General features: G+C 42.2%; 1 protein-coding gene across 1 annotated transcript in view; it reads left to right on the top strand.

The window, feature by feature from the left end:
- Positions 1–7,589: 7,589 nt before the first annotated feature.
- The window catches only part of GLDC (glycine decarboxylase), a 51,981-nt gene continuing 46,870 nt past the window's right edge, over positions 7,590–12,700 (top strand). The window contains exons 1-2 of the mRNA XM_074856326.1: positions 7,590–7,820; positions 7,934–8,012. Of these exons, the coding sequence (XP_074712427.1) occupies positions 7,590–7,820; positions 7,934–8,012 (310 nt within the window). The remainder of the gene's footprint in view (positions 7,821–7,933; positions 8,013–12,700) is intronic.

The raw sequence follows: 12,700 nt of genomic DNA, 5'->3' as shown, positions 1-12,700 counted from the left end.
GATGTCCATTGTCCGCTGTCTCTAACCCTGTCTGCTGAATGGACTGCAGATCCACACTAACATCTTGTACCTTAAAAACCTTCAGATACTCGCTACCTTCAGCCATTTGCCCACACAAGAAATAGGGTTGGAAGGACTTTGCTCCAGGGTTGAATATTCAAGGACACTAGATGTTCCTATCTTCCACACGTCTCTTCTTCTGAAGTCTCAGGGATTTCTATAACTTCTTTTCCTTCTCCTTTCCTTCCTTTCTTCACAGCTCTGTACTTCCTCATGAGACCTCTCTGTGTCATTCTCCTTTGACAAAAAGATCATACTAGTAATTTATTTGATAAGAAAAATAAACCTATATTGGAATATTTAAACATCAATAGGAAAGGTAGCAGATTATATATCCACCTGCATCTGTATATGTATATCAAAGAAATATCTACACAACCTAAGCAGTTTTGCTTGCTATATTCAGTTTGAAGAGAAATGCATATGATTCCATGCAATTGGTTGTACAAATATTGACTTATTATTACTTTGAGATATGAAATATACTTTGAAATTTATGATACGGAGTCATAGAATATTCTAGGTCTGCTCTATCGATTTAGCAAGTGTGGAGCATAGCAGATTTCTTAAGGATTATATTTCCAACACCACAACTAAACCAAAAGTTGCACCCTGAAGATGCTGAAGGTATGGATGTGTATGTGAGTAAAAACACTTCCCTGGGAGGAAGCACAGTTCACTTTCACTGTAACTCCCATTTATCAAATAACTGAAAACAAACATGATTTGAAGTTATATGAAGTGTCACCTCTAATCAAGTTGCAGGGATACTCCTGAATTCAGAACAAAAAAAAAAGACTGTATCACTCAGGGACTTTCAGTTAAATAAGGGACTGTCAGTTAAAGAAGATATGCTTAAAAGCTTGAATATATATATATTAATCTAACATTAGGATGTTTAAATAGCAAACATATTACTGAGGAAGCCTGACTATAGCTCTTAAAGAAGCAGCATGATACTGTGTTATCCTGTGTGATAATGTTACCTAGTCTTTTGTGGAGGATGGCAGCCCTAAACCCAAACCGTTATGATCCATGAGAAATCTTACGTACTAATGTATATTTTATTTTATGATCCAGCTGTGGTCAACGAAATAATAGTAGTGGATAAAGACTGCAAAAATGGCTCCTGACTCTTTGGCAATAGTGGTTGCAGTAAGCTCCTGAGGGCTATTATGGATTCAGGAATATGTAGCTGACTGGCTATCCACCCTCAACACAACATTGCCTATCCTGCTGCATATTCTGATGCTTGGTTATTGAAAGAACACCTCATGAAGCTATTCTATTAAGTTTAGGGACATGAAAACTGTTTTCTGGGTACATATTGCGTGGAATTCATGGAGGTCTTAAATTTTGCTGGTGTGAAGGGATCAAAAAAACAAACATGGCATTTCAGCCCTCACTCAGTACATACTGGCATATGCAGATGCACTGGTGAGAAGTAATTTTCTCGCCACTAGTAGCAATTGGTAATTGCTTGTGAAAGAAGTATGACGTATTGCTACTTCACTTAAATAGTAAGTTAAGGAATAAAATTAAGTAATTCCTGGCTTGATATATTAGGTAAACATCTGTATTGTTCTTTATGTAATGACAGCCATAGTGCTTTTCAAATCTTATTTTAAGCTAAGAATCATGTTACAGATCAAGCGTTTCTTGAAAAGAAAAAACTGTGATGAAGATGTCTCAAATTAAAAGGTAACAATGTTTACAGTACAAACCCAAAAGCAGGAACTGCACATTTTACCTTTTATTCTCTAAGGATTAAATATATTATTTGATAACAAGACTATATATAAATTATGCATACAAATATGTTTGCAATCTGGTTTCATTTACATATTTAAGGATCGGTGGTGGTAAATCATATATATACTAAAAACCCCTCCAAACCATTATTGATAGAAATTCAGATGATCTTCAGTATTGAATTAGATACAGTTAAACTGAAAGAGAATCTCTGCACCTCTTGTGCCCCTGCATTTTAAGATTATTTCATGATAAGAAAGGTAAAGTGTTAATAAGGGTGTCTTCTATCTGGATTGACACTTAACATAAGCCTGACCACTAAGAGACCATTTGGTAGGCATTCCTCACCTGATCTACCACAGACTTCTGAAAACACTGATGATGTCTAGTAATTTTCATAGAAAAGATAAAGGAGGTAGTAATTCAAACTGCTAAAACCTTTCTTTCTGTTGAGGAGTTTCTACAGAAAAAATCTTGCGTCATGTCAGAAGTCAGCATAAATTGGAGTTACTCTGTCCTGATACCCACATGATTTGTTTTGTTTTACTTGTTACAATGGCCTTAACATTGAGTGCTTTTCATGACTTTAAGGAATAGTAGATTGAGAAAGAAAGGATTATAAAGTGACTGCTCTTGAGTAGTAAGCTGTTATATTTATTCCACTAACAGTTTATATGCGTTCAGTTGGCAGCTGAACAAATTTGGAGAAAAGGCACATTGAGAACTCCTAGATGCAGAAATCCCAGGATGCTGACTGTTGAAATACTGCAGAGTGGTATCAGCACATCTTTTTGTCCTAGTCTTGTATTTCTCCTTAGGTAGTTGTAATTGGCCAGTGTCAGAAATAGGCTGATGTTATAGATAACACTGTAGTCTGACCCAGTCTTTTATGTTCTGTGATACAGCGATGCAGAAGCTTATCATCTGGACTAGACTTTCAGCTTTGGGTGACACAGGGAACTGAAGTTAATCTTAAAGAAATACAACACAATTTTCTTATTGTGAGTTTGTGACTGAGAAGGAGCAAAGAATGGTAGTTCCAAAACCTCCCATAAGCCACAATACAGATCATATTAGAGCTGCAATAGAGTTTTTAACTAAATCGCTCTTATGACCTGGACTGAGAGCCCAGGGAGTCATAAAGGTTTCTTGATCCCCTTGGGTTAAATTAGGGTGAAACCACACCGAACTACTGGCTAAAATGTTTTACTGGTGGTAGAAACTTGTGAAAGGATAATAAGCAATGTGGCCTCTTGTTGATAATCTATAAGAAAGAAATGAAAGGAAATAAAAGAAACGGAAGGGAGAGAAGGAGAGTCAAAGAATCTGGATCACCACCCCAGGTTTCAGCATTGCCTCAGGTCAGGTAATCTTGGGTGGTGAGTGCACACCCAGCAACGTTTTCTGCCACCTTTTAAATTTGTCTTACTGGCTGATTTGTATACTAGATGAGGAGAGACAGGTTTTCCATGAACTCATTAGCATGAGAGATGTGGAAAGGTGAAGCATGGGTTCTGCACGTGCGGTGGGTGGGGATGGGGTGCATGAACCATTTTGTCCAGTTGAATCGGTGGTCACAAAATCCCTCTGCCACCTTTGCCTTTCCCCCAGTTACTGCTGGTTTTCACTGACTTCGTGCTTCTTGGGCAACCATCCAGTCTTTGGTCCTTCTGGGGTAGATGCTCCCCTCTTACCAGTCCTCTAGCTCTTCCTCAAGGGTACAGCCACCAGCAAGGCCTGTATCATTTGTACAAAGTATCAGGCTTACACAATAGGGTCAATGTTTAGCCAGACTCCTTAGACGATCAGTGCAGCAAACAGTTTGATGAATGTTTGAGGCATTAACTCCTTCAGTTCCTCACACCACCCCGTGACTCAGACATTTGGTGAAACTTCAAGGTAGTCATTGTCAAGGGTGGTAATCTGGATATATTGAACAGAGGGAGAAAGAGAGAAAACGATACAGATCATACATTTCACTATAGCAATCCCTATCATTATTGCAAAAAATATTGACAAAATCATAAATTCAGTGTTTACGAGCCACCTTCCCCACCCTCCTCAACACATTTCTTTTCACATTCTTTTCCAATTTCACAGCTTTTACAACTGCTCTTTTACTTTACCTTTCCACCAATACTTTCTCCTAATACATACATTCCATTTCACGAGCAACTTGCATTTCTTTCTAGTACCATAATCATTCCTTAAAGTCATAAAAGCATCCACATATGGTACTTCATCCCATTTTCTTTCACGTTTACAAAACATTAATTGTAATATAGTGTTATATTTTAAAGATCCATTTTCAGACCATTTTTCCCCATCATCAAAAAAAAGTTTGTGCATCTTTTTATCTTTTCTTTAGTCAGAGGATCTCCTCCAAACTTTTTCCACTTTTTCAAAATACACGCCAGGGGGGTGCAAAGAGAAGTCATGGTAGAGAATGCCACACCCATCTATGTTTACCAAATTATATTTTCCAATTACCTTACCCTTATTGGTTGTTTGATAACAGGATGTGTTTTCATTTAGGTATCCAAAATTAGGATAACTCCAACAGTGCATATATCTGAAAAAAGGTTCTTAACGATTTACAACTCATTATCCTCACAAGGTAGAGGATTTTTTTGTCATGCATTGATTACAAAAAAGGTTTAAGGGACCAAGCACATTCATAGTGAGAACGGTCATGGTGAACATAGTCACCCCCTTTTATCCGGAATTTGAATACACCTGTGATTTAACATTTTTAGTTTCAAATGCAAAATTCATGCAAATTTGAAACCTGCTGACATGGACATAGGAAGATCCACACGAAGACCTTGGTCTGTTCAATTCCAGATTTGGATAAAACCAGTGGTCAATTCCCATGTCACGTTGGGTTGGTTATTCAAATTCCCATTTGACTGAGACAAGGTTATACATCCATAAAGTAAGAAGATAAACTTCTCCCACACCATCTTTCCCCAGTGAAGAACAAAAACAGGTCTAATAAGATCAGACAAACAATGCAAACAATGACCCACTCAGTAACTGAAAACATTAGTCCCACAGTGGGCTTCTGATCCGCCTGCAAAATGCAATGATCAGAGGGGTGGGATTGGAGGGAATGTCAGGCAGCGCTGCCTGTGGCTGGGGTTGGAAGTGTCCATCTGAGAGGCTTGAGACACCCCCTTCAAGTTGCTCATGCAGATGAAACTTCAAAGTGTCTTGACTGGAACAGCTCTGCCTGCAATACACTGAAGCATCAACAAATCTGCAGAATGTGCTCATTGTGTGTGAAAATGCTAATAAGTTTCAGTTGGACCAGCCAGAGGAACATTGCCTGGACTTCATGGTGAAGGAACCACATCTTAATCAGGTAACAGTGATGAAGGAGATTGAGCATCTTTCTCCATCCCCCACAGTGGAGACTGCACAGAGAAAATAGCCATCTCTTGCTCCTGTGTGGCATCCCTCCCTTGTCCTGCCTGCAATGTTATCCACCAGCCAAGGGTTACCCCAAGTGCAAATTGGCCTGGGTGCTGCTGCAAGAACTCCAACACTTTTTGCTGCCAAGCTTCCAGTGTCCGCCCTAGAAACACTGAGAAGTCAACACAGCATCACTAGTCAGAAATACAAAAGCAACAAGGATTATTTCAGCACACATATGCAAAAAACCAAGCAGCTATGGTCTTGGCACTATAGTATAGGGTTGGGGCTATATTTTGTGTCTTAACTGATATGCTTGTTAGAATCCTGCTAGTGGGATACAGAAGAAAAGAAAATGAGATGCAGTACACTGTGTGAACACATTCTGATCAGCCGCTTGACACTGGAATGTCTTTAATTTAGTACATGAAGGCCCACCTAGAAGGAATAATTTTTAACTTTATTTTTTTTCTTGTTCTGAAAGAGTGGCACCTTGACCCAAAATCCCAAGCTCTTCCCATTTTTCCCCAGAAATACCTCTGTTAGGCGTTACACCTTCAAGTCGCTGGTTGTCCCAGTGCTGCAGAAGGCAGTCAGGAGATCCCCAACCAAGTGGGTCAGTGCACACTGGAGTCCAGACCGCCAACCCTAGCACCGGGAGTGATCAGACGATCTGGGCATGGCATTATGGACATCCCACCTTGGTTGCCAAAATGTTATCCCAAAAGGAAGGTTCTTTCACAGGGTATGCAAGCCAATACACACAGGGTAGAGGTATTTCTATTACTCTGTGTCTGCACAGAGATGGGTGCTAGGTGGTAATTCCACAAAGCTAGCACATCGTACAAAGGAACTACAGCCCAGCCCATTTATCTTGTTACATTATTAGTAACCAAATATTCTGTAAACGGTGGCACTTTCACAACTATATTTAAGCTATGCAGTGTGAAATATCATCTCGGTATCACCTGCCAGAGAAAAGGGATAAATTTGTAATGAACACTTATTATTTGGACGAATTCGGCAAGAATATTTGGACAAAATCTGAGAATTTATTTCAAAAGCTTTGGAAGTGCTTTAAAAATAAATTGGTTTAGGTACAATTTCATAACAGGATTTAATTTGTTATTATCATGGTTTTAATGTATTTTTCTAATATCTCTATGCACTCTTGTTACAATATCTCAAGTTAAAAGTCATAGCAAAGTTTTAATTTCTTTCATGTTATCATATTTATAAAGAACCTAATTATAGAGGAGAAAAGTAAAATATAATTATCTTTGAATAGCAATCTGTTAAAGTCAGTATTGAATTTATATCACAAACCCTTGCGACACATACCTTTGTGTTTGAAGTGAGCTTCATCTCAGTTTAGTGTGTAATTTGGGGCTCTCTCGTCCTGAATCCAGGGATTTAAGTCACTTACTCCAAATACAGACAGGTATAAATTATGGGACACTATTCCACCCAAACAGAGTAGTTCAGATAACTCAGGTTATGTCAGAGGAGTAATTCCATGCTTACTACAGAAATAGAGAGCTCACAGGAGTCAGTGATCTTTGGTGCAAAGTAAACTTATTTTTAGGTTCAGAAGTAGTGATTAGTTAGCTCATTAAATTCAGAAGACAGGCAGTAAGTCTGTGATACAATTAAGATTAAATCAGTGTGCATCTTGGGAATATATTTTTATCTTTCATTGTTACTCTATTTAAATGTCGATGCAAATACATGTCCTCAATGTTGCTATACTTTGTTCTGTTAACATAAATAAAGATACAACTTTGTAACAATGCTGATACTATCCTCAGAGATGCAGAACTGAAACAGAAGGAAAAGTAGGTTCCAGTTAACCTCTCCACTCCCCAAGACCGACATCACCAGAAGTTAAGGCAGTAATAAAGCTGACACACAACCCGTGTCCCCCCCGCCGCTGCCGGTAACAGCTACAGAAAGTGGCCTGTGTTACTCCTCCAAAAGCGAGTAACTTGAAAGCAAGTCCACGCCCTGCTGCAGAAACACGGAAACCAGTCTTCCATCCGAGCAAGGCTTTCGTGGAGGAAAATCCTAACTTTCCGGGAAAATCACGGCCAGGGTCTCCCCGGCGCGCTGGGGGCACCGCCGCGCCCCGGCCTCCCCGCTGCAGGGAGGGATGCTCGGCGGCCGGGCCCGGCCGAGCGCGGTCAGGGCCGAGCGGGGCGGCCCGGGGGGGCGGCCCGGGGGGGGGCGGGCAGGTGGCGGCGAGGCGGGGCGAGCGCGGCGCCGCCCCCGGGCCCCATTGGCGCCGGCGGTGGGGGGGCCGCGCCGCGCCGCCCCCCGCGCACAAAGTGTGGCTGCCCGGCGGCGGCGGCGGCAGCGGCGGGGCCATGCAGAGCTGCGGGCGCTGGTGGGGGCGGCTGGCGGCCCGCGGGGCGACGAGGCACCTGCGGCCGGCGGCGGCGGCGGCGGGGGGCGGCGGCCAGCGGCGCTGGGGCGGCGGCGAGGCGGCGGCGCGGTGCATCGAGCAGCTGCTGCCGCGGCACGATGACTTCTGCCGGCGGCACATCGGGCCGCGGGAGCGGGAGAAGCGGGAGATGCTGCGAGCCGTCGGGGTGCAGGTGGGTGCCCCCGCCGGGCGGGGCGGGGGGCGGCGCGGCCGGCCGGCGCCCTCCCGGGGCGGGTTATGCCGCCCGCGGGGAGCTAACCACGGCATGCCGTCGCCTCTTTGCAGAGCGTCGAGGAGCTGATGGATAAAACCATCCCGGCCAGCATCCGTCTCCGGAGGCCGCTGAGGATGGATGACCACGTCTGTAAGTGACCGCAGGGACCGGGGTGCTCCCGGGCCCCCGCCGTACCCCCCCGTCCCCCCCCCCCTCCGCCCTCCCCTCCCCGGCGCAGCTCCGCCTGCCCTTCCCGCGACTCCTTCCAGACGCTAGCGCCCACGGGGGGGGGGGGGGGGGGGGGGGGGGGCACTTGAGCACACCCCCCATCCCCCTCGCTCCCCCCCCCCCCCCCCCCCCCCCCCGAGTGTCCTCGCTGAAACCTGTAACGAGCAGATCTCCCCGCTGAAGTGCAGGGTAAGACTTAAATAGGCACAGCAGTACCATCACCGACACTTTAATCTTTACAAACTAACTCGTTTCGGCTGCTGCATTTCTTGCCCTCGTGTTGGAAATCGGTAGGAAAACGTGTGTGGCTGACCCGCGGTTGCCCGAAGAGCCCTTAAGAGTCTGATACAGAGGGAAGACTGTGGCTAAAAATCATCCCCTTAGTGTGGACTGTAGCTTCAAATGGGCCGCTGTCTTTTGTTGGCTCTTATGCTTCTGCAGGACCTACTTGCTGTTCTGTCTTCCCCCCCCGTAATAATCTTCATGTCCGAATAACATGCAAATCCCGTGTCTCCATTTAATGGCTACACAGTAGACTTAATGGCTAACATTTTGAATCAGTCAGAGCAAGTCAGGTAAACTCCTGGAGTACAAAACATCTGAGCCAGCAAGTGTGGCGCTACAATAATTCAGTAAATTGCTGTAGAAAACTTTATGGGATTTAATTAATTTTTAGTAATTAATGTTTTTAAAAGTTAGCAACCACAGCACAACATTTCTATCAGTGGCAATCTTGATAGATACCTGTGAATGTCATGCTGGAGATCCCATGATCAAAAGAAACACTTAAAAATTCACCTAGCTAAACAATTCCACTGAAACTAGAAAAGCTCAATCACCATTCAGATAGTGGAGTCAATTACATCAGTATTAACTTTATATTTGTGTCAACATCCCTAGCCTGATTTGTAGAAAATTTGATTTCTCTCACTGGCTTTCTTCATTGCTCATCCATGCGCTGTAATTTGAGTGTAAACTTCAGCCCTGCAGCTCCAGTGAGGTTCCCGGCCAGTTCAATCTGGTTACTCCTAGATGACATCACGCAGGAGAGGCAGTGCCACAATGAACAATCAGGAAAAGTACAGCCCGGAAAGACAGATTCTGGCCGGGAGGGATACAGTTTTGACTGAAAGTTTCTGCTTCTAAAATGTTTTATTAGTACAGTGGTATTTTAATTTTTGGTAACTTTCCATCCTATTAAAATGAAGTCAGGGGCGTAGCGAAGTGGAATTTAATCACCTTCTTCTGTCTGTATAGCTGCTGAAAGTATTGCTTGGCGTATTTTCCTATGATGAATGTATTTTAATCAAGGTACTCCCTGACTGGCGAGTGACTTTCACTTACCCTCAGAGAAATGAAATTTTTAGATTATTTTTAGGTCTGTAAAGGGGGTTAAATGTAGATTGTCACTAATAACTACTTCTCAAAACCTTTCTTCTGTTTTATTTATTTATTTATTTATTTAGTATACGATACTCTTAGGAAGTTTTACATTACTAAAACACATAAAAGTGATACAGTACAGTTGGGCATTAAAATAATTGTACATTATTGAAAACTAAACCAGTGATGTCAACTTAAGTCAAAATCTTGATGGAGTTTTATGTGTTCTCATGCTGAATTGCATAGCAATGATGTTCTGTTGTATGCAAGTTCTCACTGTGCAACAGGAGCTCATTAGCTAACAGTGTATTTTTAGTTCACTGGCATTTTGCTCCACTTGCTATGCTGTTCTTGTTCCCTTAGAGTAAACTTTGAAAGAATGTGACTGTGATGCAGTCTCACATTGCACGGCATGCAACAGTGAGCTTTCAAAAGAGGTGCTTGCATGAGGTACAGAAAACTTTTTTCTGTGCGCTGCTGCTTCTGCTTCTTCAGCCAGTGTGTTGAACTGTCTTTTGTAATGTAACGTGTAGGGTTTTGACACTAGTTTTGCACTGCATTGGTAGCAGAAAACTTGTAAAAGAATAGTTAAAATCCTGAGCTTAAAGTTGTGCAACTTCACATTGAACATCTTATACCTAGAACACAGTAGTCTGAGTAAAACTTCCTTCCTTGTTAATGTACGGTTAGAGAGAACACTATCTTTCCGATTACCAGTGTGGGATTTCTTATGTGAGTATGGTATATTCTTTCTCTCTTGTATCTTGTATTAAAGGGAAACAGCAAAACGGGGAAAGTGTGATGAGAAACGTATTCTATTTTAAACATGTTCTTTTTATTTGTACGAAGATAATTTTGCTCCCACCATCCCCAACCTCATACACGCAATGAGAGAACAGGGCAAGGCAATTCAAAATATGTTGCTCAACTTCAGCATTTATAAAATTTCTATGGTGATTTAAATATACACTTCTACTTTTCTATATGACTTCAATTAAAAAACATAGTGACTCCACAGGTTAGAGTGCAGCTGAACAGACGAGCTGTGCTCGAGCTACTCCTTTGCGTTAGAAAATGCAGTTGAGCTTTGCATGGAAGTCTCCTTGAAGTCAACACTTACAGCTAGAATTAGATGTGCAGTACAATAAAACCATGCACCCACCATAAATAGTACATCTGGTTGAGTATCGTAGGTATCTGCAATTTTATTTGTGCATTTTTTTTAAACTTTTATGGTTTTAGGCCTCGTCTCAGGTGTGTATATTTGATGTATATGCCCATCTTCAAGTTTTCATTAGGTGTGGCTTTTGCATTACAGATCCTTCCCTTGGTAATGTAACAAGTTGTCTGCAAGGCAAAACAATCAATTGGCTATGTGTATGCAGTAGCAATAAAAAAAGAAAAATCCTCCTGTGGATGCAGCTTACATTAGAGAACTGTTTTAAATGGTATCGCGTATTCCACTGCTCATAAATAAAAACGCTGCTTACAGTAGAAGCGCAATCTTTTTGTACGTGTTGTCTTTCCTAGACATTTCAGCACAGCCCTACTCTTCAGTGGAAGAACCAAGCTTCATCAGTTCCCTGAGGGACATAATATATCGAGAGAGGAAGCCTCTAGCCTTAACTGCTTAACTGGACATTTGTTTCGCTTATTTCTGAACAAAAAAGCCATTCTGGTAGATGCTGAGCTTTGCTGGTACAAATGCATCTACGCTAGAAATACTTTTTCAGTGTTAGTGTTCCTGTGTTGGTAGATTTCTTCCTGTATAGACATGGTCAGTGATGGAGGACAGAAGGACTGTAGCTTGTGCTAAGACGTTTCTGAAATGAGTTGCTTCCTTTGGTATGTAATATGGCAGAAGTATCTATATCCCTTTTCTGACCAAAAAAACATTTTAAAAGTGCCTACTGCTATCAGCCCACTGACAGTGTTGTAAAACCTCCTGAATATGCCACTGAAAGCCAGTAGGGGTGAAACAGCAAAATGTTTGATTTTCTGTAACAGTTAATTGCAGTCCTACACCTCAAACTGATTCTGGAAGGGGGACTTTTTTACAGTCAGCTTTTTCTGCAGATATAGTTAACTGAAAAAGTTATTTTGGCATGTAACTTCTTTTCAGTCGATATTTACAAGGCTAGATGTCTGTTTGATACTTAGTTGTGATCAGGTTGTATTACAGAGCTTTCTTTCTGCTGTCACAGTGAGTAAACTTTAACAATCAGCTTTTCTTTAGGTATTGAAGGTGCTTTAGCACATATGTAGTGATTGACCCATTTGAAATAAAAAACCAGATCATCTTACATAAGAGTAATCCTCTTTCTTTTATCCCTGCAAACCTACTGTCTGTATCAGTCATTATGCCTGCAATGCTGCTGTTGTATTCCCATCTTTTTTTAATGGGTAGGTTTTGTACATGTTATGTATTTCTGGTTTTTGTTCAGGATTTGAATTACAAAAATGAGTCTACAAATTCTGCCATTATTATTTGTCCAAAATATTCCCAGCTACGTTCTCAAATATTAGAATTTATAAACATTAGTTTATAAAATCTGTGTAAGAAACTAATTGGGTCTCCAGTCTAAACATTTTTAGAAGTGGTATTGCTCAGAAGCAGTTGTATTGTAAGAAAGACTGTATCTTCAGATTTAACTGGTATTCATGCAGTTAAACCTACTTTAACTACATTTTTGAAATGCCACTTAAGAAATAACTCTATTTAGCTCCTAATGTCAGATTTTTAGAGCTGATTTAGTCATTTCAGATTCCCTGCTGCTGGAGTCCACACTGTATGCTTTGGATGCCTATAGCAGGGATAATTGTCATCCTCCAGAGTGTTGCCACAAGCAGTGCAGGAATCTGCATTACCACCAGCCGCACTTTGCTCCTCACACTTTGCTCCTCATGGCATTTTTGGGCTGCTGCTTGTCTTTCTGAAGGTAGCAGGCCTTGGGGGTAGGATGGAAGAAGGCAGGCATGATGCTGGCTCTCAGCCCACGCATGCTTTCTGTGCCTTGCAGCATCCTCGGGTTGCCTCTGCTGCCCAGGCAGTCTGGGTGCATGCGGGTGGCCTGAGTGAGGAGGAGGAGGAGGAGGCAGGGCAACAGATGGTGGTGGCTTTCCGCTCATCTCTTGAGAAGTTGCTGATCGGACTCAGCACCTGGAACAGGCACCTTTCTTGTGCTGTCCTACAGCATTATTATGTCTGTCAGTGCTTTAGAACTGTT

Source organism: Strix uralensis, chromosome Z (assembly GCF_047716275.1).
Source record: "Strix uralensis isolate ZFMK-TIS-50842 chromosome Z, bStrUra1, whole genome shotgun sequence".
NCBI classification, from domain to species: domain Eukaryota; kingdom Metazoa; phylum Chordata; class Aves; order Strigiformes; family Strigidae; genus Strix; species Strix uralensis.
The sequence above is the reverse complement of the archived record's forward strand: the minus strand, read 5'-3'. Positions and strand labels throughout refer to the sequence as shown.